The following is a 27020-nucleotide window of genomic DNA, read 5'->3' on the forward strand; positions in this document are numbered from 1 at the left end:
AATGACTATTTTGGCCTTTCCAAGTATTTTTAAGCAGTAAGGTAGGATTCATTACCCCGTCCTCAAAGACCCCACCCTCGACGCCTCTTGTCGTTGGATACTACTGCCCCATCTCTAGCCTCCCTTTCCTTCCAAAGTCCTTGAATGTGGTCTCACCTACCAAATGCATATCCATCTCTTCTGCAACTCTGTTTGAATCTGTCCAATCAGGATTCCATAACTACCACATCACCAAAACGGTCCTTGCCAAAGTCATGAATGACATTCTCTGTGATTGTGCTGCATTATCCCTCCACGATCTCTCTGCAGTCGACCACACCATCATCCTGCAATGCCTCTCTTCCATTGTCTACCTCGATAAGACTGCCCTTACTTTGTTTCGCACTTACCTTTCCGATCATAGCCAGAGCATCCATTGCAATGGCTTCTCTACCTGTCCTACACTATTACCTCTGGAGTCCCGGAAGAATCTATCCTTGGTCCCCTCCTCTTCATCTACATGCTCTGCCTGGTGACATCGTCCACAGTCACGTAAGCTGACAACACCCAGCTCTATCTCTCCATCACCTCACTCGACCCCTCCACTGCCTCTATGTCAGGCTGCTTATCCAACATCAAGTCTTGGATGAGCCACAATTTCCTCCAGTTAAACATTGGAAAGACTGAAGCCGTTGGGCTCAATATTAGCAGGGCAGTGGGTTCGCAGCGGGGGGTCGACTGGGCGCGTGCGTAATGCACCCGGTGAAATCAGTGCGCTCCGCACGGAATCGCAGGCTAATTGGAGCCACTTACCTTTGCTTCCGGGTTTCCCGCTGGTAAGCTGCGCGGCGGGCGGACTGCGCATGCGCAGCAAGGTCTGTCAGCTGGAGGAGCCCTATTTAAAGGGGCAGTCCTCCACTGACCGATGCTGCAGAAAATAGGAAAAATTACAGCATGGAGCAGCCCCGGGGGAAGGCTGCTCCCAGGTTTAATGATGCCTCACTCCAGGTATCATTGGATGGGGTGAGGAGGAGGGGGAGGACAGAGCTCTTCCACCCGGCGGGCGGGAGGAAGCGGCCTGCCTCTGCCACCAAGAAGGCCTGGCTCGAGGTGGCAGAGGAGGTCACCAGCACCACCAACATATCGCGCACCTGCATACAGTGCAGGAGGCGCTTCAATTACCTAAGTAGGTCAGCCGAAGTGAGTACACTTACTCATTCCCCTCCCCTCCGTCTGCCACATCACCACCCTCACCCTACATCTCCTTCTGCACTGCCAACACTACTCCATCACATCACCCCTCACACCCACTCAAAGCTCATCCTCATCTTACCTGCACTTACTCACCTCGCCAGTACTCATCCCGCCACTACCACTCAACCCAATCCTCATACAATCTCATGGCTCTATCTCATACTCACCCTCTCATGCATCTCTTTCACGGTCAGCCTCACGCAACCTGTCACTACCTGTGCTGCAGCCACAGGGCATGCATCACATATGTGCAGTAAGAAGCGTAAGGAAAACGTGTTGTGAGCATGAAGGGGATGCACAAGGGTGTTTGAGGGTTTGTCATGGTGTTTACCTATATTTAATTTCTGATGAACTCACATAACATATTATATTGTTACCACTACTGCCACGTCTTTGCGAATCTTGTCTGGTTTGTGCAATAATACCCTTTCCTGAGGATCACTATGAAGACCCACAACTGATGCCACCCATTGTGTCACTGCAGAGTGGGTGTCGGTGTATTTGCAGGGCTCTTTTGTGCAGACGACTGAGAGACGTCGGTGATGTCCCCGGTGGCACCCTGGAAGGATGCGGAGGAGAAGTTGTTGAGGGCAGTGGTGACTTTGACAGCAACAGGTAAGAAGATGGTGCTCGGGCCAACCGGGAGCAGCTGCTCAGAGAGGTCCAGGAAGCTGAGCCTCGGTCTGTAGACCGTGTGGCGAGGGTAGTGCCCTCTGCGACACATCTCTCTCTGCGGTTGCTCTCCCTCCTGCTGTGTAGGTGGATGCGTCACCGCACTCTGTTGTGGAGCTCCACGTGTCAGAGGTGGACGGCGTGGCCAGCGAGGCTGGTGATGCTGTTTGCCCTCCAAGGATGTCATGACTGCAGCTACGGCGGCCCCCATCCGGAAGATGTACATTTGAGGGGGTCCGCAAGGTAGGTAAATGTGTCTGGACACCGGGGTAAGTGTGCAAGTTTGTGAATTTTATTGTTAGGGGGAGGGTGGTGGAGGCCAAACTTTGTCCAAAGTGACAGAGTGGCCTCCTGCAATGAGCGAGGGTCTCCCCCCCACTCCCCAACCCGTCAAATGGACCTTTGCAGCTGCCACAGACTGATGGCTGCAACACGTCCATTTGAACTGGGAGTGTTTCCCCCAGTACGGGAAACCATCCCAGTTAATTTCAAAATCCCAGCCCTCCTAAAATATCAGGTCAATCAGGTCTGTAAACGACGTGAAGTACCTGTTTAAGTACTTTAAGTGGCACCCCGCCAGCTTTAATTGCCGGCGGGAATCCCACATGCGGGGGCTGCGCGCGCATGTCAGTGCGTCACTGGGGAACCTGGAAGTGGGCGGGTTGGAGCCGGGCTCCAGACCCATCCCGGATTTTCGCAACCCCCCCGCCACGAACGCACCCGATTGCGGGTGCGAAAATCGAGCCCATTGTCTTTAGCCTCCACCACCACCTCTGTACCAATTTCATCTCCCTCCCTGGCCAGAGTCAAAGAATGAACCAGACTGTTCACAATCTTCGTGTTCTATTTGGCTTCAAGCTGACCTTCCAAACTCTCATCCTCGTCATCACAAAGACCACCTAATTCAACTTCTATAACAGCATAAGCTCTTTGGGACATCCTTAGGTCATGAAAGGCATTGACCTGGATTTTGCTCTAAAAATAACGGCGAGCCTAACAGCGCTCACCCTTATTTCAGTGCAAATCGGACAGCAACTTCCGGCGACCGCACATGCGCATTTAAACGCGGAAATCTGGAAGCTGCTGTCCAAGATGCCCTGCTCGTCCAGAAGCTACACGGGGAGGAGATCTTGCCAGCTCACTCACCATTAAAATGATTGCAACAATGTGAAGTTCCTCTACTGCCCTGATGGAAACAAAGTAATCATGCCAGAAAAAGTAACACCAAGTTTTTTTTTAAGTCTAAGCAAACTTTTAACAGCGTGGTAATTCTTAATGACTGCCAAACAACCTCTCTGGCACTGAAAGTTAACTTTAACAAGTGTGGAGTCTCATTCCTTCACATTTTAATTGTTCTTGGATATTTAAAAAAAAAATGTTTTTTTACTTTTTCTTTGTCTCTTAATTCAGTATTTCTTACCCTCTTTTTATTTTTCTTTATGTAATTGATTTGACACTGAATTTACTATTCTAACTTATACTTCCTGGTTCTGTGTCTGTGCTGCTTCTTAATATGCTTCAGTCTCATTGGTTAAGGGAATAGACAGCACCTTGCCCCTTTCACACAGCTCATAGATACCCGGGAGAGGGCACCGCGCTGGATTGAGGACCTGATAAGAGGAACTTGTAGTGCAAAACCCCATGAAAAGTCTATGGGCAAGTCCAATTCCAATGAGCAGCAGGCGATGTTCGTTCGCCGCTCAGAGCAAAATCTAGCCCATTATATAGATTCAAGTCCTTTCTTTCTTTTGCTGCCTAGAGGGTCTGTTGAGGTTAATATTTTCTCTTTATTTCACTTTTTTATTACTCCATCTAGGTTCATGCCTGCTTAGCAAGAGACTTGCTGTATTTAGGTATGTAAGGTATGTACTTGTCCTGCATGCTCAAAATTATGCCTTTACAGATGTTCCACTTTTTCTCAACTGCAGCATCCCTCAATCAATTTGCTTTAGTTGTTCTTTCATTGCTTTGAAACAAACTTTTTTTAAAAAGTTATATACTGAGCTCCTAGATTTTGCTTTCTTGAGTCTCTTGGTAGCTAATAAAAGAGTGTTCTGGTTCCAACCAACTTGGCTCATGTACAGCAAAATTACTTACCTCCTGCAACTCCCCACATGCGCTCCTCTTGGAATTGCAACATCTGATAGGTGAAGCCCATTCCTTCGTCCCCAATGAGATATTTTCTTGGAACCCTGACGTCTTCAAAAAAGATCTGTGCTGTATCTGATGACCTCATGCCCAACTTATCAATCTTTTTAGCCACATGGATTCCTGAAAATATAATATACATGATTAATTTGGAATAATTAATTATTCTAACAGCACTTTGAATCAAATTTCCTTTTCTCAACATTAAGATTTTTTTTATAAATACACACAATGGAAAGAGGGTGCTGGAGGCTAGTCCACCTTCAGTCTATAATAGGTTGTGGGTTCTAAGCCTCTCTACAAACTTAAGCACATAACCTAGGCTAACATTTCAGTGCTGTGCTGAGGGAATGCTACAGTCTTTTGACTGTCAGGCCTCATCTGCCTGCTCAGTTGGACTATTTGAACAACAAGGAGCACAGTCAATGCTCTGGCCACTCACAGGTAGTGAGTGGTATGGCATGGTGTGACAGGGAAAAGAGCTATCAGCGGCTGCAGGCTGCATTTGGTGTGGGTCTGCAGGGGAAAACGTGGCCTTCAGAGGCTTCCTTCCCTTCCTCTCCCCAATCACTCAGGCACCTTCCCACCCTTCATTCCTTTTGTATCCCTATCCCGTTACCTTTCCACCATCTCCTCTCCTTCCTATCACCACCTCATTCTCATCACTATCCCTACCCCTTCTCCTTTGAACTACTTGATTAAGCCTTGTATCCTCCCATCCTTCTTGCTCTACTGTCGCTCTCCTCACCCTAACCTTTCATCCCCTATCTCACGCACTCCCTCCAGGATAGAAATGATGGGAATAAGTGAGGGAGGCTATAGCTCCTCCCTCACTTATTCCCATCATTTCTATCTGTTTCCTTCAAAGAAGCTTTGTTTGCTCAACTGACTTGATTTTTACTAAATCAAATGAGAACAAGGAAAGAAACTGTCTGTCTTTCTCTCTATCTCATAGATGTAAGGAATTAGCAATTATATTTCCCAACTGTCAGCAAAACATAGGTGGATAATTAGTTGGCTTCAAAATTCAACTTTTTTTTTTCAAAATTGAACTATTAATATGGTCTCTCTCTCTCTACTTCCCTCTTGCTCTTTTCTTCTCTCTATCCCCAGTCTCTCTCTTTCTCTTTCCCTCACCCCTTAATATAACACACTTTCTGAAGTTCATAGAACTCAACACAAAAGCTTCTAAAGTTGAAAACCAGAAAGCTAGAAACTGAAGAAAATGTTCTATCAGCACAGCTGACTAAGCAATACTGATACATCTGTGGAAATTAGGTACAATGCACATGCTCAGGCTGCACAAACCAAATTCAGATCACAGGGTTACAGCTTTGGGCAAAAATATCAAATCCAAGTCCAAGCTTTGGGAGAGGCTAAAGCCTTTAAGTAAAAACTTAAATGAAAGCATTAAAAGACAATTCAGTGGATACATTTAACGACATTGTGAAATATGTAATTTTTTGAATTATTTATTTTGAGCATTAGAAATTTTAGTTGCTGAGAAAAAAATGGCAGATGAAAAATATTCTCAGAAAACATTTTGGGTGCTTTATGGCCACATTTGCAATCTCAGGGTAATTTATTTTCACTATAAAATAGCAGCTATTCCTTATCACATAGGGTGACACTTTTTACTATTGAAAACACCTGTACCACCTACAGGAAAAACAGGTGCTTCAAGTACCTATAATGAATTTTCAATAAAACACACCTCACATCTCCCAATATCCCCACCATCACAGAAGCCAGTCTTCAGCCAATTCGATTCACTCCACGTGATATCAACAAACGGCTGAGTGCACTGGATACAGCAAAGGCTATGGGCCCTGACAACATCCCGGCTGCAGTGCTGAAGTCTTGTGCTCCAGAATTAGCTGCGCCTCTAGCCAAACTGTTCCAGTACAGCTACAACACTGGCATCTTCCCGACAATGTGGAAAATTGCCCAGGTATGTCGTGTCCACAAAAAGCAGGACAAATCCAATCCGGCCAATTATCGCCACTTCAGTCTACTCTCAATCAATAGCAAAGTGATGAAGGTGTCGTCGACAGTGCTATCAAGCGGCACTTACTCACCAATAACCTGCTCACCGATGCTCAGTTTGGGTTCCGCCAGGACCACTCGGCTCCAGAACTCATTACAGCGTTGGTCCAAACATGGACAAAAGAGCTGAATTCCAGAGGTGAGGTGAGAGTGACTGCCCTTGACAACAAGGCAGCATTTGACCGAGTGTGGCACCAAGAAGCCCTAGTAAAACTGAAGTCAATGGGAATCAGGGGGAAAACTCTCCAGTGGGTGGAGTCATACCTAGCACAAAGTAAAACGGCAGTGGTTGTTGGAGGCCAATCATCTCAGCCCCAGGACATTGCTGCAGGTGTTCCTCAGGGCAGTGTCCTGGGCACAACCATCTTCAGCTGCTTCATCAATGACCTTCCCTCCATCATAAGGTCAGAAATGGGGATGTTCGCTGATGATTGCACAGTGTTCAGTTCCATTCACAACCCCTCAAATAACGAAGCAGTCCGAGCCCGCATGCAGCAAGACCTGGTCAACATCCAGGCTTGGGCTCGTAAGTGGCAAGTAACATTCGTGCCAGACAAGTGCCAGGAAATGACCATCTCCAACAAGAGAGAGTCTAACCACCTCCCCATGACATTCAACGGCATTACCATCGCCGAATCCCCCACCATCAACATCCTGGGGGTCACCATTGACCAGAAACTTAACTGGACCAGCCATATAAATACTGTGGCTACAAGAGCAGGTCAGAGGATGGGTATTCTGTGGCGAGTGACTCACCTCCTGAGTCCCCAAAGCCTTTCCACCATCTACAAGGCACAAGTCAGGAGTGTGATGGAATACTCTCCACTTGCCTGGATGAGTGCAGCTCCAACAACACTCAAGAAGCTCGACACCATCCAGCACAAAGCAGCCCACTTGATTGGCACCCCATCCACCACCCTAAACATTGACTCCCTTCACCATCGGCGCACAGTGGCTGCAGTGTGTACCATCCACAGGATGCACTGCAGCAACATGCCAGGGCTTCTTCGACAGCACCTCCCAAACCCGCGACCTCTACCACCTAGAAGGACAAGAGCAGCAGCCACATGGGAACAATACCACCTGCACGTTCCCCTCCAGGTAACATACCATCCCGACTTGGAAATATATCGCCGTTCCTTCATCATCGCTGGGTCAAAATCCTGGAACTCCCTTCCTAACAGCACTGCGGGAGAACCTTCACCACACGGACTGCAGCAGTTCAAGAAGGCAGCTCAGCACCACCTTCTCAAGGGCAATTAGGGATGGACAATAAATGCTGGCCTCGCCAGCGACGCCCACATCCCATGAACGAATAAAAGAAACATACTGCAATTAATATATAGTAGATGGTTGAAATCTACCAAAATTCAGCAATTAAGGGACGTCAAGTCTCAATCATGGAGGAGGCTGAATTCATATTTAATGTATGGGAGTCTAATGCTTCACAGATTTCCTCATATCTATTTTTTTGATAGCAGCAGATAGGACAGTAGGACCTCCACAAACTTCTCATCTCAGCCTATATTTTATGTTCACTCTAATTCTTACCTGGTAATTTCATGGGCAGACATATGAGAGACTTGTTTCTATGAACATGCCCATCAGCAGTGTTTGCAAAAAGACACATCCAGTCAGCTTGACAACCATTAGTTATCCACATTTTCCCTCCATTTATTATATAGTCATCTCCATTCTTGACAGCTTTGGTCTTGATGTCTGCAAAGATGAATATTTTTTTTCCAAGATGTAAAACATAACACATACAAAACATAGTGATGCAAAACTTTTTGTGAATTCCAAATGTTCCTTTTAGCTTTAACCTTTTCTCCATGACTGAAAGAAACAAAAACACCAGCCAGATCTCAATAGGTGGCTCTCTAGAAATTCTGGAGTTGGCAGCAAAACTGTTAATCCTATGTCCAATTCTGTGTTGTACAAGGATGTATGAAGCTATTAGTTCCACCTAATTAAAATATAACTTTGTAATTAAATCTGAGAGTATTGGAAGCAATATCTGCTTATTAGGATTAATGCAGTGATTTACATATAGCCACAAGTGGTTTGTGATTCAGTGCTTTTATGGGGTGGTCTTTGTTCTGACCAAAACATTTTGTTTTAGTATAAATCTTGGCTACTGACAGTCCAGGAAGTTCCTGTCTCACTGTTCCAACAGTTATTGTTTATTTTCACCTAATGTACCATGAAACTGAAAATAGCACTAATATTACAGTAATAAATCTACTGTTTACATAGATCTACTGCAGTCTGGATCTACTGCAGCTTTACTATTGTTATATTTTGCTTCGATAAGGTTAATTTATGTTTTAAATAGGATCCTGAAGCGATTTTAACCTCTGGCCGTGCAGGAGGTGCACAGTAAAATCTGGCGGAAGCAGGAGCATGGCCAGAAGAGGCTCAGGTAAGTTTGAATTCTTTAATTTTTCATGGTTTTCTTGAGGGATCAGGAAGAGCAGGAGTGCTCCTCTGGGCCCCACAAGCAACCCTTCCCTGATCATGGTTCCCACCCATCCCCCCACCGACTGCGATCCTGTCTGGTCCCCCCATTGCTCACTTACCTCAGTGCCAAGGACCGTTCCCTTGGGTCCCAGCGGTGGCCTCCTGTTGCGTGAAATCTTGCTTTTGCACACCGACCAGGAGTTGGCTCCCCAACAAGGAGGAGTTAATATGGCCAGGGCCTTACGCCGGTGCTGTCATGGGAGCTTCCCACCTACCCCGGGCCTCACAAGCCGTACTCACCCCCAAATTAAAATCAGAGCTTAAGTTTCAAATCTCCATCTACCTTGTTTTTGTACACAGCATTTTCACTTTGTTGAACTGAAAGCCCACACTTGTATCATTTTTGTATATCAGATTAGGAAAAGAACTGCCGTATGAGTATAAGTGTCAAAAATCTCCAGAGCTGAACAATGTCTGGATGATCAAATTGTTCAGAGGTTTAACATCAGTTACATCTGGGATAAATGAGTTTCAATGCTCTAAAATTTACTGCAATATGTAGAGGTGATATTCACATTTATGCTTCAGGTGCTATGAGCTGCTATCAGCAGTTTGTGGCCATCAGTTCCTCAAACCCCGATTTCCCTATCTTCCTCCTATTCTCTTTGACCATTTTTAATTTAACTTTAATTTTACTTTTTTTCTGTGCAACACTTTTTTTCTTAATGTGGGGTTCAAAACCCCTTTAACAAAAGACATTTGAAGGAAAGGGTTAACTGTACCCCTTTTAAGCAAAGACATTTGAAAACCTGCAAACACAGTAATGTGGTAAACTGTTCTCGCAAATCCTGTTTTTCCCTCACTGGCGCTGATGGCATTGGAGAAGTATGAGTTTCGGGATCGAAGATATTGTACTGCGGATAGATATCTAGATTGTTAAATATATAAGCTAGATGGGTCATATTGAGCTTAAACTGTTGTCAGGTTTTCAAAACACTTAGGCTTTTGGAAGCACAAGCTTTTCAACACAACAGGGGGTAATGTAAGAAAAGGCAACAAGGACATACATCAAAGGTTTCGGATCAGGAAAGCAAAGATCGGTGTGAAAAAAGCAGGGGTCTCTCATTCCAATCTGGTAATCTGTTCAAAAGAACTGGGATTTGTAAAACATCAAACAGTGTTGCACCCAGCATATGGTCAAATAACATAAGGAATGGATTTGATGCCATTGGAGCAATCAAAATTGGACACGCAAGGACCATTAAGACTGTCTGGGTATAGAAATGTGAGGAGCCTTTTACAACCCATCGTTCAAACACGTGGTCTTTTCTACATCAAAGGGTCTCCAGCCACATGATCAAAGTCTAAACTGTCAATCACTGAGCTATGTTAATGATTGAGGCATAGCAACAGGGAGTGATTGGACAAAAAGAATGACCCTCCCCAATCCTACGTCCTATTGGTAAAAAACAATACAAAAAGAAGACTTTGAGAGAAGAAGGCTCTCTCTCCTCTTCCCTCCCCTTCTGCTCACCACCCGGCAGTCACAAGAAACACACACTGCAGTTGAACATCACACAAGAAGAGGACCTTGAGGACTGAAGAGCTGATCAACCTTCAGGCCCGATGAGCAAAATCCTTGGTTTAAAGGTTGTATATGTATTAATGATTTGCCTGATGTGTAGATGAATTGTTAAGTCATTACATAATAATGTTGCAAATTATTAAATATATAGCAGGATTTTATAAAGGAAAGTCATACATATGGTTTGATTTTGCTTCATGAATGCTCGTATGAATTATATAATTAAATAATTAATTTTGATTGACAAAACTTCCTTGAATGAGGGTGAGTGTCCTTGCTTGTCCAGGGTCCAAGAATCACAAATAATAAGGAATTCCCAACATTACTTAAGTTTAAAATCTTTCACTATATTTATATGTTTCTATATCCTGATTCCACTTTTCATTCTAGAGGTGGGCAACTACTTGAAGCTCCAATATGCACCCAATGGCAAATCCAGATTCAAAAAACTTCCATGGTCCCAATTTAGAAGCAACCAGTGTGACCACTATTGGGAAAACTGCATCAAAATGAGTAAGTGTTTGCCATTGACAAATAAACCTAATCATTGGTTCTGGGAACTCAACAGTACCCAGACAAGTAAGATTGTTTGTAGTACTGTAAGGTTGAATCTCCCCATGTGCTATCAAGTCTGATATTAATTAGCAAATTTGGAAATTGATATATTTGGTAGAGTTTCAAATACCAGCAACACTAATACATTTCAAAATATCAAATTTAGTCCTTATTCTACAATACCGTAAATAAATTTATCGAGTTGTTGTTACCGACTTGTGTTTCATATTTAGTTTACTAATAAATATATCTTACGTACTTGCGATATCAGATCCAGCTCCAACTTCACTGATTCCCAAACAGGCTACCATGTCCCCAGCAATGGTTGGTACGAGGAATTGACGTTTCAGTTCATCTGAGCCAAATCTGGGAAAGAAATGACACCAAATTTTGAAGATTGTTACTATTTTCTTACCCTTAGTCAACATTTTTATATAACTATATATGTGTAGAAGCTTGATGTATGCTAAATAAAAAAGGATTGGTGTGTTTTTCTGCAAGAAACAAGCAATGTAACTTTGGACTAGTTTTTACCCTGTTCATCAAGAATAAACTTGACGCTTTCATGTAATTTAACAAGAATAAATCTTCAGTAAAATGTTGAACATCCCGCTCTTTCTCTTTCACGGACACGCTTGTTGATAGAAGAAATCATCCAAAATGATTTCACCACTGAAATTCTTGGCCTCCCACTCTGCTGGCAGAAGTGTAGCAGGGCAGGACTTCCAGCTGTTCCTGCAGAGAGAGATGCTGATCCCACCTGAAATTCCGGGGTCAGCTCATTTGAATATTGTTAGGCAAGACATAGACAAGAGTTCCCCCAGCAGTAGGGCATTTACACCCAGGAAGTCTCCAAAAATTCAAGAGAAGGACAAAAGAGGGCATAGATCAAGGTGCAATGTAACATTTAAAGGGTTGCAGCAAATTAAAGGCCTGGAGAAGACACAGAGGTGGCATCTGCAAAACAAAAACGAAACAAAACCAACAAAGCTCCCTGGGTGACTAAAGATATGGAGATTAAAATGAAACAGAAAAAGGAGGCTTATGATGAATGTAAGATTCATAATACAGTAGAGAACCAAGCTGAATACAGAAAGTACAGAGGAGATCTAAAAAAGGGAGAGTATGAGAATAAATTAGCGGCCAACATAAACGGGAACCCAAAAGTCTTCTATAAACATATAAATAGTAAAAAGGCAGTCAAAGGAAGTGTGGGACCGATTAGGGACAAAAAGGAGAGCTTCTCGTGGAAGCAGAAGGCATGGCTGAGGCACTAAACAAATACTTTACATCCGTCTTCACTAGAGAAGTGGATGCTGCCATTGTAGCAGTTAGAGATAGTAGCAATATTGGAAAGGATTAAAAAAAGATAAAGAGGTACTTAAAAGATTGGCAGTCCTCAAAGTAGAAAAGTCACCCAGTCCAAATGGGATGCATCCTAGGTTACTGAGGGAAGTAAGGGTGGAAATTACAGAGGTTCTGGCCACAATCTTCCAATCCTCCTTAGATATGGGGTGGTGCCAGAGGACTGGAGGATTGCAAATGTTATACCCCTGTTCAAAAAAGGGAGAGGGATAAACCCAGTAATTACAGTCAGCCAAACGTTGGTGGTAGGGAAACTTTTAGACACAATAATCCAGGACAAAATAAATTGGCACTTGGAAAAGTATGGGGGCATAAATGAAAATCAGCACAGATTTGTTAAAGGAAAATCGTGTTTGACCAACATGATTGAGTTCTTTGTTTAAGTAGTGGAGAGGGTTGATGAGGGTAGTGCGGTTGTTGATGACTATACGGACCTTCAAAAGGCATTTGATGAAGTACCTCATAATAGACTTGTTAGCAAAATTAAAGCCGATGGGATTAAAAGGACAGTGGCAGCATGGGTACAAAATTGGCTAGGGGACAGAAACCAGAGAGTAGTGGTGGACGGTTGTTTTACAGGTTGGAGAGAAGTACACAGTGGTGTTCCCAGGGGGTCACTGCTCTTTTTAATATATATTAATGACCTGGACTTGGGTATAGAGGATATAATTTCAAAGTTTGCAGATGATACGAAACTTGGAAATGTAGTAAACAATGTGGAGGATAGTAACAGACTTCAGGAGGACATAGACACATGGCAGATGAAATTTAATACAGAGAAGTGTAAAGTGATGCATTTTGGTAGCAAGAATGAGGAGAGGCAATATAAACTAAATGGTACAATTTTAAAAGGGGTGCAGGAACAGAGAGACCTGGGGGTGCACATACACAAATCTTTGAAGATGGCAGGACAAGTTGAGATGGCTGTTAAAAAAGCACATGGGATCCTGGACTTTATTAATAGAGGCATAGAGTACAAAAACAACAAAGTCATACTAAACCTTTATAAAACACTGATTAGGCCTCAGCTGGAGTAGTGTGTTCAATTCTGGGCACCACACTTTAGGAAGGATGTCAAGGCGTTAGAGAGGCTGCAGAAGACATTTACTAGAAAGGTGCCAGGAATGAGGGACTTCAGTTATGTGGAGAGATTGGAGAAGCTGGGGTTGTTCTCTTTAGAACAGAGATGGTTAAGAGGAGATTTGATAGAGGTGTTCAAAATCATGAACGGTTTTGATAGAGTAAATAAGGAGAAACAATTTCAAATGGCAGGAGGGTCGGTAACCAGAGGACAGGATTTAAGGTGATCAGCACAAGACCCAGAAACGACATGAGGAAACATTTTTTTTTACACGGTGAGTTGTAATGATCTGGAATGCACTGCTTGAAAGGGTGGTGGAAGCAGATTCAATAGTGACTTTCAAAAGGGAATTGGATAAATACTTGAAGGGAAAAAAATTGCAGAGCTATGGGACTAATTGGATAAGTTCTTTCAAAGAACCAGCACAAGCATAAAGGGCCGAAAGGCCCCCTCCCATGCTGTACCTACTATGATACTATGAAGAGGGCCTTAAACTTCACAGAGTGCAATTTGGATATACCAACGCGTGAAATAAGAATGAGAAGCAATGGCATTCTTGGCTCTGGAGGCAACAAACCTGCCAATGCAACTGCCTCTGTGACGTGGAAGGAGGTGACAGTGAGAGTCAGTGGTAGTTCCATAATCCCAACAACCCCCCTGCAATGGAAGAAGTTAATAACCTGACAGGGACAGCAACGGTAGATGACATGCCAACTAAGTGCTAGGACTACCTAGTGATGCCCTCAGGAAGAAAATACCATTCCTTGCCTTTAATTAATAGGAACTGCATTAGGAGGTGTCCCAGAAGATATATAGCTTCATCATCAGTGTCTCACATGAATTACCCACTTCACCAACCCCCACATCTTGCCATGCTGTTAGCTCTTTGAAGTTCACCTCCCACATCCAAGTGTCAGTACAGCTCCTTCCAATTCATTCCCACGCTTTGAAACTGGGACTCTCTTCAGATAAAACTACAAGACTGATGCCAGCATATCAAAGGTGCACCTCTCCAAAAAGAGCAGGGGGATTCTCCCCGGTGTCCTGGCCAATATTTATCCCTCAACCAACTTCACCAGATTATCTCGTCATTATCATATTGCTGTTTGTGGGACCTTGTGTGCAAATTGGCTGCTGTGTTTCCTACATTGTAACAGTGGTACACTTCAAAAGTACTTCATTGGCTGTAATGTGCTTTGGGACGTCCTGCAGCCGTGAAAGGTACTAAATAAATGCAAGTCTTTCTTTTTTCTTTGAGACAGAATGAGCTATTGTAAGTAGTCCAATGCAAGACAAAAATTTTAAAACCTTTCATGTCATTTTACGACAACAATTTGGACTACTCCACTGTATAGTAATCTACTCAGGTAAACAGTACCTGTATGAAGTTTCTTTTAAATGTATACATTAACACAATAGTAGGAAATATGAATGTGAACTTTGATTTAGATAACTTAATAATGTGCTTATTTTTTGCTACTGCATATTTTAGACTTAAATCATGAACACAAAATCAAATGGTGAAGGATAGGGAAACAAAAGTATACCACAGGTGAAGAATAGATTTTTTATCTTCGTTCATGGGATGTGGGCATCGCTGGCAAGGCCAGCATTTTATTGCCCATCCCTAATTGCCCTTGAGAAGGTGGTGGTGAGCCGCCTTCTTGAACCACTGCAGTCCATGCAGTGAAGGTTCTCCCACAGTGCTGATAGGTGGGGAGTTCCAGGATTTTGACCCAGCGATGATGAAGGAACGGCGATATATTTCCAAGTCGGGATAGTGTGTGACTTGGAGGGGAACGTGCAGGTGGTGTTGTTCCCATGTACCTGCTGCCCTTGTCCTTCTAGGTGGTAGAGGTCGCGGGTTTGGGAGGTGCTGTCGAAGAAGCCTTGGCGAGTTGCTGCAGTGCATCCTGTGGATGGTACACACTGCAGCCACGGTGCGCCGAGAGTGAATGTTTAGGGTGGTGGATGGGGTGCCAATCAAGAGGGCTGCTTTGTCCTGGATGGTGTCGAGCTTCTTGAGTGTTGTTGGAGCTGCACTCATCCAGGCAAGTGGAGAGTATTCCATCACACCTTGTGCCTTGTAGGTGGTGGAAAGGCTTTGGGGAGTCAGGAGGTTGAGTCACTCGCCGCAGAATACCCAGCCTCTGACCTGCTCTTGTAGCCACAGTATTTATGCAGCTGGTCCAGTTAAGTTTCTCGTCAATGGTGACCCCCCGGATGTTGATGCTGGGGGGATTTGGTGATGGTAATGCCGTTGAATGTCATGGGGAGGTGGTTAGACTCTCTCTTGTTGGAGATGGTCATTGCTTGGCCCTTGTCTGGCGTGACTGTTACTTGCCACTTATCACCCGAGCTTGGATGTTGTCCAGGTCTTGCTGCGTGCGGGCACGGACTGCTTCTTTATCTGAGGCGTTGCAAATGGAACTGAACACTGTGCAATCATCAGCGAACGTCCCTATTTCTGACCTTATGATGGAGGGAAGGTCATTGATGAAGAAGCTGAAGATGGAAGGGCCTAAGACACTGAGGAACTCCTGCAGCAATGTCCTGGGGCTGAGATGACTGGCCTCCAACAACCACTACCATCTTCCGTTGTGCTAGGTATGATTCCAGCCGCTGGAGAGTTTTCCCCCTGATTCCCATTGACTTCAATTTTACTAGGATTCCTTGATGCCACACTCAGTCAAATGCTGCCTTGATATCAAGGGCAGTCACTCTCACCTATTTTGAATTCAGCTCTTTTGTCCATGTTTGGGCCAAGGCTGTGATGAGGTCTGGAGGCGAGTTGTCCTGGCGGAACCCAAACTGAACATCGGTGAGCAGGTTATTGGTGAGTACGTGCCGCTTGATAGCACTGTCGATGACACCTTCCATCACTTTGCTGATGATTGAGAGTAGGCTGATGGGGCAGTAATTGGCTGGATTGGATTTGTCCTGCTTTTTGTGGACAAAATTCATGGCTTATGCTTAGCAGCATAAGCCATAAATAAATGATTAGGTACTCTCAAGGCGGAAGAGCTGGTGACTAAAAGTGAAGGTAAAAGCTTAAGAGACATGTTGCCAGCAGATAAGCCAAAGGAGGACAAGATATCCTTCAACACTGAAAGAAGGGAAAGAAAAAGAAAGAGACCAATAAGCAGCACATAATATGTATATTGCTAAACACTTCATGAAGTGCATCAGTACTCTGGATCTGATTCTAATAGTATCATATATCTTAATGTTGTCATTGCTCTTCAACCCTCAATGTTGCAATAACAAACCTTGATGACTAAAGAATGTACATTCTTCTAAAGTTTCTCTTATTAAAATTAGCTCCATTCTATTAATCAAATAATACACAGGCCCAGAATTTGCTGTCAAAGTAACAGTGAGGCTAATGGCACTCACTGTTATTTATGCACAAATTGCACAGAAACTTCAGACGAGGGCAGATGGGAGGTTAAATGTGAAAATCTGGAAGTTGCTGTCCGAGATGCACCACTCCACCGTTAGCTTCGCAAAAACTGCATCTTGCTGTCTGCCTCACCATTGAAATGCATTGAAGTTCCTGCATTTGCGTAGTAGATACAAACTAAACTCGCCACAAATAGTTAGGGCTTGTCTATTTCAGTCTAAGCACCCTTTTTAACTGTATGATATGTGTTAAAGATGCATAGAAAATTAACTATTACAAGTGTAGAGTCTTCTTCAGCTTTTAATTGTTGTTGTAGGAGATTTTTTTTACTTTTTCTTTCAGTTTCTATTTTCTCTCTCTCTTAATCCAATTTTTCTTTCCTTCTCTTTATCTCTCTTTCTGTACCTGATTCGACATTTAATTCTCTATTCTAACTTACAATTCCTGGTTCAGGCTCTGCACTGTTTATTTCACAATCCTTCAATCTAATCGGTTAAGGAGATACACAGCTGCTTGCCCTGTTCACGCAGATCCCAGATGCCCAGTCGAGGGCGCCGCAACATTTCCATCTCGCATTTCCAGCAACTTCCAGTGCAAGATTTCTTGGAAATTAAACGGGCATGGGCAAATCTAACTAACGGTGGGTGCGGTTCATTGACCAGCCACTGCAAATTCTGGACCATTATTAATTTTCGTTGCAAGATTTGAAGAAAAGGAAGAGCTATCATTTCATTTCATTCATTTTAGAAACAAGTGTTTTTTGCAAGGGTTATGGCCCGGGCTACCATGACAATTGAGTACTCAGCTGCTTGCCTTTATGACCAAAGGAGTGGAATTAGGAGCTGTCGATGTATGCAGAAAAGATTAAGTTTTGAATCCAGAAATCTAAGTAGTTGTCTTTTGTTAACAACTGCAGAGTTGAAAAATGTAAACTGAAAGTTGTCTGAAGCTCAGAAACAAAGCTGAAACACTTGCATTATTCTGCATTGTGAATAAATATGTGTTAACCTTTACTCTAGTATAGATCTGTACTGAACGACAAAATGGAATTAACCGCTGAACCAAATGCCTCATGTTTGCAAATTCACTGGCAGACCAGGCTTATGCAACAATTGGTGGCAGTAATGGGATCAGCTTGGTACATTCGTCCTCTAATCACTCACTGGTTGGTTTATAGTGTCATTACAATAGTGAACCACTGTAAAATAAGTGAGAAGTTTGGAGTTAATTTGTAAATGGAATTTCCACTAATTCAAAAAAAAACATTTTCCTTGGAAAAGCTACTTTGACTAAATCTCTGTTTTACAATATTTTGATAAGATTTGCTTTTTCAAGAAAGGCGGCTTCCTTTAAACGGATGGAAAATTTGTTGAAACAGGACTGTAATAGTGAAAACAGCAATAAATCTCATTTTATACAAGGAATACATCTGGAATTGAGATATCAAAAACATAATTAAACACTAACGCTGTGGAGATCTGATGAAGGAATTCACATAAATATTCATAGAATCATAGAAAATTACAGCACAAAAAAAAGGAGGCCTGTTGGCCCATCGTGTTCGTGCTGGCCAAAAAAGTACTATCTAGTTTAATCCCACTTTCCAGCACTTGGTCTGTAGCCCTGTAGGTTACGGCACTTCAAGTGCACATCCAAGCACTTTTTAAATGAGTTGAGGATTTCTGCCTCTCCCACCCTTTCAGGCAGTGAGTTCCAGACCCCCACCACTCTCAGGGTGAAAAAAATTCTCCTCAGCTCCCCTCGAATCCTTCTACCAATTACTTTAAATCTATGTCCCGTGGTCACTATCTATCCACCCTATCTAGTCCCGACATAATTTTATATATCTCAATTAAATCTCCCCTCAGCCTCCTTTGTTCCAAATAAAACATCCCCAGCCTATCCAATCTTTCCTAATAGCTAAAATTCTCCAGCCCTGGCAACATCCTCGTAAATCTCCTTTGTACCATCTCTAGTGCAATCACATCTGTGGTGACCAGAACTGTACCCAGTACTCAAGCTGTGGTCTAATCAATGTTTTACACAGTTCTAGCATAACCTTCCTGCTCTTATATTCTATGCCTCGGCTAATAAAGGAAAGTATCCTGTATGCCTTATTAACCACCCTTATCTACCTTCAGGGATCTGTGGACATGTACTCCAAGGTCCCTTTGTTCCACTACACCTCTCAGTATTCTCCCATTTATTGTGTACTCCTTTGCCTTGTTTGCCCTTCCCAAATGCATTAACTCACACTTCTCTGGATTGAATTCCATTTGCCACTTTTCTGCCCACCTGACCAGTCCATTGCTATCTTCCTGCAGTCTACAGCTTTCCTCCTCACTATCAACCACATGGCCAATTTTTGTATCATCGACAAACTTCTTGCTCAAGCCCCCCACATTCAAGTCCAAATCGTTAATATATACCACAAAAAGCAAGGGACCTAGTACTGAGCCTTGCGGAACCCCACAGGAAACAGCCTTCACGTCGCAAAAACATCCATCAACCATTACCCTTTGCTTCCTGCCACTGAGCCAATTTTGGATCCAACTAGCCACTTTCCCTTGGATCCCATGGGCTTTTACTTTTTTGACCAGTCTGCCATATGGGACCTTGTAAAAAGCCTTGCTAAAATCCATGTACATTATAGAGTCATAGAGTTATACAGCACGGATAGAGGCCCTTCGGCCCATCGTGTCCGCGCCGGCCATCAAGCCCTGTCTACTCTAATCCCATATTCCAGCATTTGGTCCGTAGCCTTGTATGCTATGGCATTTCAAGTGCTCATCCAAATGCTTCTTGAATGTTGTAAACAATTTTACAACACCAAGTTATAGTCCAGCAATTTTATTTTAAATTCACAAGCTTTCGGAGATTTTCTCCTTCCTCAGGCAAATGTTGAATTCTTGAATGTTGTGAGGGTTCTTGAATGTTGTGAGGGTTCCTGCCTCCACAACCCTTTCAGGCAGTGAGTTCCAGACTCCAACCACCCTCTGGGTGAAAAAGTTCTTTCTCAAATCCCCTCTAAACCTCCCGCCTTTTACCTTGAATCTATGTCCCCTTGTTATAGAACCCTCAACGAAGGGAAAAAGCTCCTTAGTATCCATCCTATCTGTGCCCCTCATAATTTTGTACACCTCAATCATGTCCCCCCTCAGCCTCCTCTGCTCCAAGGAAAACAAACCCAATCTTCCCAGTCTCTCTTCATAGCTGAAGCGCTCCAGCCCTGGTAACATCCTGGTGAATCTCCTCTGCACCCTCTCCAAAGCGATCACATCCTTCCTGTAGTGTGGCGACCAGAACTGCACACAGTACTCCAGCTGTGGCCTAACCAGTGTTTTATACAGCTCCATCATAACCTCCTTGCTCTTATATTCTATGCCTCGGCTAATAAAGGCAAGTATCCCATATGCCTTCTTTACCACCTTATCTACCTGTTCCGCCGCCTTCAGGGATCTGTGAACTTGCACACCAAGATCCCTCTGACCCTCTATCTTGCCTAGGGTCCTCCCATTCATTGTGTATTCCCTTGCCTTGTTAGTCCCTCCAAAGTCCATCACCTCGCACTTTTCCAGGTTAAATTCCATTTGCCACTGTTCCGCCCATCTGACCAACCCATCTATATTGTCCTGCAGACTGAGGCTATCCTCCTCGCTATTTACCACCCTACCAATTTTTGTATCATCAGCGAACTTACTGATCATACCTTTTACATTCATATCCAAGTCATTAATGTAGACCACAAACAGCAAGGGACCCAGCACCGATCCCTGTGGTACCCCACTGGCCACAGGCTTCCAGTCACAAAAACAACCTTCGACCATCACCCTCTGCCTTCTGCCACTAAGCCAGTTTTGTATCCAAAGTGCCAAGGCACCCTGGATTCCATGGGCTCGTACCTTCTTGACCAGTCTCCTGTGGGGGACTTTATCGAAGGCCTTACTGAAATCCATGTATACCACATCCACTGCGTTACCCTCATCCACACGCCTAGTCACCCCCTCAAAAAATTCAATCAAATTAGTCAGACATGATCTTCCCTTGACAAAGCCATGTTGACTATCCCTGATTAATCCTTGCTTCTCCAAGTGGAGACTAATTTTGTCCTTCAGAATTTTTTCCAATAATTTTCCTACCACTGATGTTAGGCTCACTGGCCTGTCGTTCCCCGGTTTTTCCCTACTCCCCTTCTTGAATAATGGTACTACATTAGCGGTTCTATCAAACGCGTTACCTTCATCGACCCTCCTTGTTACCTGCTCAAAAAATTAAATCAAGTCAGACACGACCTTCCCTTAACAAATCCATGCTGACTGTCCTTGATTAACCCATGCCTTTCTAAATGATGATTTATGCTGTCCCTCAGAATTAATTCCAATAATTTGCCCACCACCAAGATTAGGCTGACTGGCCTATAATTACTCGGTCTATCTCTTCCTCCCTTTTTAAACAACGGTACAACATTAGCAGTCCTCCAATTCTCCGGCACCATGCCTGTAGCCAGGGAGGGTCGGAAAATGATGGTCAGAGCCTCCACTATTTCCTCCCTTGCTTCTCTTAACAGCCTGGGATACATTTCATCCAGGCCGGGTGATTTATCTACTTTCAAAAATGCTAAACCCCTTAATACTTCTTCTCTCACTATGTTTATCCCATCCAATATTTCACACTCCTCCTCCTCAACCACAATCTCTGCATCGTCCCCTTCTTTAGTGAAGACAGACGCAAAGTATTCATTAAGAACCATACCCACATCTTTTGCCTCCACACATAGTTTACCTTTTTGGTCTCTAATAGGCCCTACTCTTTCCTTAGTTATTCTCTTGCTCTTTATGTATTTATAAAACATTTTTGAGTTTTCCTTAGTTTTACTTGCCAGTATTTTTTCATGCCCTCTCTTTGCTTTCCTAATTTCCTTTTTAATTTCACAGCTATACTCCTCTAGGCTTTCTGCAGTATTGAGCTCTTGGTGTCTGACATAAGCTTCCCTTTTTTGCCTTATCTTACCCTGTATGCTCCTTGTCATCCAGAGGGCTCTAAATTTGGCAGTCCCACCCTTTTTCTTAGTGGGAACATGTTTACTCAGAACCCCTTGAATCTTCCCTTTGAATGTCTCCCACTGCTCAACACCGATTTACCTTCAAGTAGCTGTTTCCAGTCTACTTTTGCTAAATCACTTCTCAGCTTAGTAAAATTGGCCTTTCCCCAATTTAGAACTTTTACTCCTTTTCTATCTTTGTCCTTTTCCATAACTACGCTAAATCTAACTGAATTATGATCACTACCACCAAAATGCTCTCCCACTGATACTCCTTCCACCTGCCCAGCTTCATTCCCTAAAACTAAATCCATAACTGACCCCCCACTCTTGTTGGATTTGCTATGTACTGGCCAAAAAAGTTCTCCCGTACGCAATTTAAGAAATCTGCGCCCTCTATACCTTTTGCACTGATTGTATCCCAGTTAATATTAGGGCAGTTGAAATCCTCTACTATTACTGCCCTCTTGCTTTTGCACTTCTCAGATATCTGCCAACATATTTGCTCTTCTATCTCTTTTGGGGGGTCCATAGTACAGTCCCAACAGTGTGACTGCTCCTTTTTTGTTCTTTAGCTCAACCCATATGGCCTCATTTGATGATCCTTCTAACATATCATCCCTCCCCACAGCCGTGATTGTTTCTTTAATCAATCTTGCCACCTCCCCTCCTTTTTTTAAAAATCTCCCCCTCTATCTCATCTGAAAACCCTGTAACCAGGAATGTTGAGCTGCCATTCCTGCATGTTTAAGCCATTTTTCAGTAATAGCTAAGGTATCGTGTCTATCTGTGCCCTTAGCTCATCTGCCTTATTCACTATACTCCTTCCATTGATGTATATACCATTAAGCACAACCAAACTCCTTTGTTGTCTAGTTTCTAACCTTTGTTTTCTCTGCTTTCCAAACTCACTTACTAATTTTCTGCCTTCCATTTCCAGCTCTGCTTCTCTCCCTTCTGAATCTACACTCAGGTTCCCATCCGCATGCCAAGTTAGTTTAAACCCTCCCCAACAGCACTAGCAAACCTGTCCGCAAGGATATTGGTCCCGGCTCTGTTAAGGTGCAACCCGAAAAGCTTGTACAGGTCCCACCTCCCCTAGAACTGGTCCCATTGCCCCAGGAATCTAAAGGCTTCCCTCCTGCACCATCTCTCCAGCCACGCATTCATCTGCTCTATTCTCCTATTTCTATATTCGTTAGTGCGTAGCACCGGGAGTAATCTGGAGATTACTATCTTTGAGGTCCGGCTTCTTAATCTCTTTCCTAACTCCTTAAAATCTGCCTGCAGGACCTCATCCCTCTTGCTACCTATGTCGTTGGTACCGATATGGACCACAACCTCTGGCTGTTCACCCTCCCCCTCCAGAATGTTCTGCAGCCACTCTGAAATCCTTGACCCTGGCACCAAGGAGGCAACATACTATCCTGGAATCACGTCTGCGGCCGCAGAAATGCCTGTCAGCTCCCCTCACTATAGAATCCTCTATCACTATTGCTCTCCTGACCTTTCTCCTCCTCCCTGTACAGCTGAGCCTCCCATGGTGCTATGGTGTTGGCTCTGGCACTCCCCAGGGGAACCCTCTCCCTCACCAGTATACCGGTTAGAGAGCGAGATGCCCTCAGGGGACTCCTAAACTACCTTCCTTGTCCTTCTTATCTGTCTGGCGGTCACCCAGTCCCTCTTTGCCTGCATTTTCTTAAGCTGTGGGGTGACCACCTCCTGAAACGTGCTATCTACGTAGATCTCAGTCTCGCAGACCCCATGCGGTGAGGCCAGCTGCTCCTCAACCTCGAAATCCGGAGCTCAAGCTCCTCCAGCTAACGACACTTCCTGCACCTATGGCTGTCCAGGACACGGGAAGCATCCTGGTGTTCCCACATGGCACAAGATATGCATTCCACGGAAGTGAGATGCCCTGCCGTGCCTTCATTATTAGATTATTAACTCAACTTAACTGAATGTAAACTAAAGACTTAATAAAAAAAACTCACCAGCTACTCACCAATCAGCTCCTTCCCTTGTGTTGACATCACTTTGGGGCTTTTTTCTCTCTCCCAGACGCTCGTGCTCCGATTCCTGCCTTTTTATGGGCCGCTCCCTCTCCTCTCTTCTGCCACCTCAGCTGCTCTCGGGCTTCCGACTCCCACCGTCTTATATTAACCTGTCTTTTCTTTTTCAGATACCTTTTGACCTATTGTGCATTTCCTGCATTTTTCTTTTATTTTGGATTTCATAGTAACATAGTAGGTACAGAACGGGAGGAGGCCATTCAGCCCATTGTGCCTGTGCAGGCTCTTTGAAAGAGCTATCCAATTAGTCCCACAGTCCTGCAATTTTTTTCCCTTCCAAGTATTTATTCAATTCCCTTTTGAAAATTACTACTGAATCTGCTTCCACCACCCTCTCAGGCAGTGCATTCCAGATCATTACAACTCGCTGTGTAAAAAAATGTTTCCTCATGTCGTCACTGGGTCTTTTGCTGATCACCTTAAATCTGTCCCCTCTGGTTACCACCCCTTCTGCCACAGGAAGCAGTTTTCCTTAATTACTCTATCAAAACCGATCACGATTTTCAACACCTTTATCAAATCTCCTCTTAACTTTCCATGATTCAGTTTTCTTTCTATCTCCAGCTTGTGGTAAGTGTACTTTAAATTGAATCACAGTCAATTTCTTGTTTATGTTATTCAGAAGAAACCGATCACTTTAAAGCTTTCAACTTACTGCCATTTTCATCACAAGTCTAACATTTCACCTCCTTCTTAAAAAAAATAAGCCATTTCCCTCCTCCTTAGGTTTCCTGCAAAACTTCCCAGCCATGAGAGCAGGTAATATGATCCCAAGCTTCTTCCTAAGTTACTCCAGAACTAACTGCCAGAAAGTATACGAGTGAACTGGGGGCGATTGGAACGGGGATGCTTGTCTGCCAACTTTCCCTTGCTACCTGCAGACAAGTGCCTGGCTTCTACTCAATGTCTCTCCCTAACAGCATAACATCAGGGATCCATCGTTCTGTTGAGAATAAGCTCTGTGGCATTTTCAACTAATTGAACTGCAAAATATTAATGGCACTTACAGAAACCTCTAACTGATATGGAGTGTTTCCAACCCCAACTTCCACTAACATTTGGCCGTACAAGAAGAGGAGTAAAAAAAGATCATCAGGCCCACATGCTAAGGGAATTCTGCTGGGAGACCACGATGAAATGATAATGACCCTGACTCAGGAAACCCTGCCAGTGTCAAGGCGGCGAGTAGAAGGCCTGTACCTCCTCCATGCCCAGGATCAGGAAAATCCAGTCTAATGTCTCCAAACCGTTTAAAGGCAGCCTCTTTATGGTATGATCTATCATTTTCACTTGGTCATTTGTGAGCATAATAAAATAAGAAATAGGAACAGGAGTAGGCCATATGGCCCCTCGAGCCTGCTCCGCCATTCAATAAGATCATGGCTGATCTTTGACCTCAACTCCACTTTCCTGCCTGATCTCCATATCCCTTATTCCCCTAGAGACCAAAAATCTATCGATCTCAGCCTTGAATATACTCAACCACTGAGCATCCACAGCCCTCTGGGCGAAAAGAATTCCAAAGATTCACAACCCTCTGAATGAAGAAATTTCTCATCTCAGCCCTAAATGGCCAACCACTTATCTTGAGACTATGCCCCCTAAGATCTAGACTCTCCAGCCAGGGGAACCAACCGCCTCAGCATCTACCCTGTCAAGCCCTCTTAGAATCTTACATGTTTCAATGAGATCACCTCTCATTTTTCTAAACTCCAGAGTGTATAGGCCTATTCTACTCAATCTCTCCTCAGAGGACAACCCTCTCATCCCAAGAATCAATGTAGTGAATCTTCGTTGCACCGCCTCTAAGGCGAGTATATCCTTCCTTAGGTAAGGAGACCAAAATTGCACACAGTACTCCAGGTGTGATCTCACAAAAGCCCTGTACAATTGCAGCAAGACTTCCTTACTCTTAGTACTCCAATCCCCTTGCAATAAAGGCCAACATATCATTTGCCTTCCTAATCGCTTGCTGTACCTGCATGATAACTTTCTGTGTTTCGTCTACAAAGACACCCAAATCCCTCTGAACACCAACATTTAATAGTTTCTCAGCATTTAAAAAAATTCTGTTTTTCTATTCTTCCCACCAAAGTGAATGACCTCACATTTCCCCACATTATACTTCATCTGCCACCATCTTGCCCACTCACTTAACCTGTTTATATTCCTTTGCATACTCTTTGGGCTCAATTTTAACATTGAAAAACAGGTGGGTTGGGGGTGGGGGGCATTGAAAATTGACACCATTTCAGACCTGCCCCCAACCCGCCGATTTCCGGTTTTCACGGGGCGGGAAGAGGGGAGGGCGATCAACCCGCTCCCAAGAGGCTGGTCAGGCCTTAAAACCTTTCAAGGAGGCTTCGGGCATCCATTTTTCTGGACTTCCTGATTTTAACACTGGGCCTTCTGTTTTATGCCTTGTGAAAGGAGGCGAGAAGGCCCGAGACTAACACGTAGGTGCCGAAAAAGGCACAGCTTGTGGGCCCGGAGGAGCAGGAGTGCATCCCCCAGGCCCAACAAGCCTATCTGCGCTGACCCCCACCCAACGATCGCGGACCCCGACCCCCGATCACGGACCCCCAAACCTGATCCTCCCCCCCACTCCAATCCTCTGACCCTATGCCCACCCATGGTCCGTCTCCCCCCCGCCCCCATCCATACAAACAAAGACTTGCCTGCAGACGTCCTCTCCCTGGCTGGTCTCCCGTCCGTCTGAGACCAGCCTGTCAATCAGGCCAGTCAGTCAGACAGGAAACCGACAAAAAAAAAATAAAGACGTCCTTACGTCAAAATCATAAGGATGTCCGGGAAACCCGTAATAATGGGTTTCCTGACCTCAATTGGACACCCCCACCCCCTTTCCCAGCTCGGTTTTAAAATTAAGCCCTTTGTGTCCTCCTCACAGCTTACTTTCCCACCTAGCTTTACATCGCCAGCAAACTTCGATACATTACACTCGGTCTCTTCATCTAAGTCATTAATATAGAATGTAAATAGCTGAAGCCCAAGCACTGATCCTTGTGGCACTCCATTAGTTACAGCCTGCCAACCTGAAAGTGACCCATTTATTCCTACTCTCTATCCGTTAACCAAGCCTCTATCCATGATAATATATTACCCTCAACCCCATTAGCATTTATCTTGCGTAACAACCTTTCGTGTGGCACCTTATCAAAAGCCTTTTGAAAATCCAAATATTCGACATCCACTGGTTCCCCTTTATCTATGCTGCTAGTTACAGCCTCAAAAATCTCTAATAGATTTGTCAAACACGATTTCCCTTTCATAAAACCAAGCTGACTCTGCCAAATCATATTATGATTTTCCAAGTGCCCTGTTACAACTTCCTCAATAAT

At 44.1% G+C, this 27020-nt stretch overlaps 1 protein-coding gene across 1 annotated transcript in view; it reads right to left on the bottom strand.

The window, feature by feature from the left end:
- zgc:85777 overlaps window positions 1-27020 on the bottom strand; it is a 131440-nt gene that overhangs the window by 20678 nt on the left and 83742 nt on the right. Inside the window, exons 4-6 of the mRNA XM_068004465.1 lie at window positions 10959-11065; window positions 7651-7818; window positions 4003-4176 (exon numbers count right to left, since the gene is read on the bottom strand). Coding sequence (XP_067860566.1) covers window positions 4003-4176; window positions 7651-7818; window positions 10959-11065 — 449 coding nt within the window. The remainder of the gene's footprint in view (window positions 1-4002; window positions 4177-7650; window positions 7819-10958; window positions 11066-27020) is intronic.

Source organism: Heptranchias perlo, chromosome 2 (assembly GCF_035084215.1).
Source record: "Heptranchias perlo isolate sHepPer1 chromosome 2, sHepPer1.hap1, whole genome shotgun sequence".
NCBI lineage: Eukaryota > Metazoa > Chordata > Chondrichthyes > Hexanchiformes > Hexanchidae > Heptranchias > Heptranchias perlo.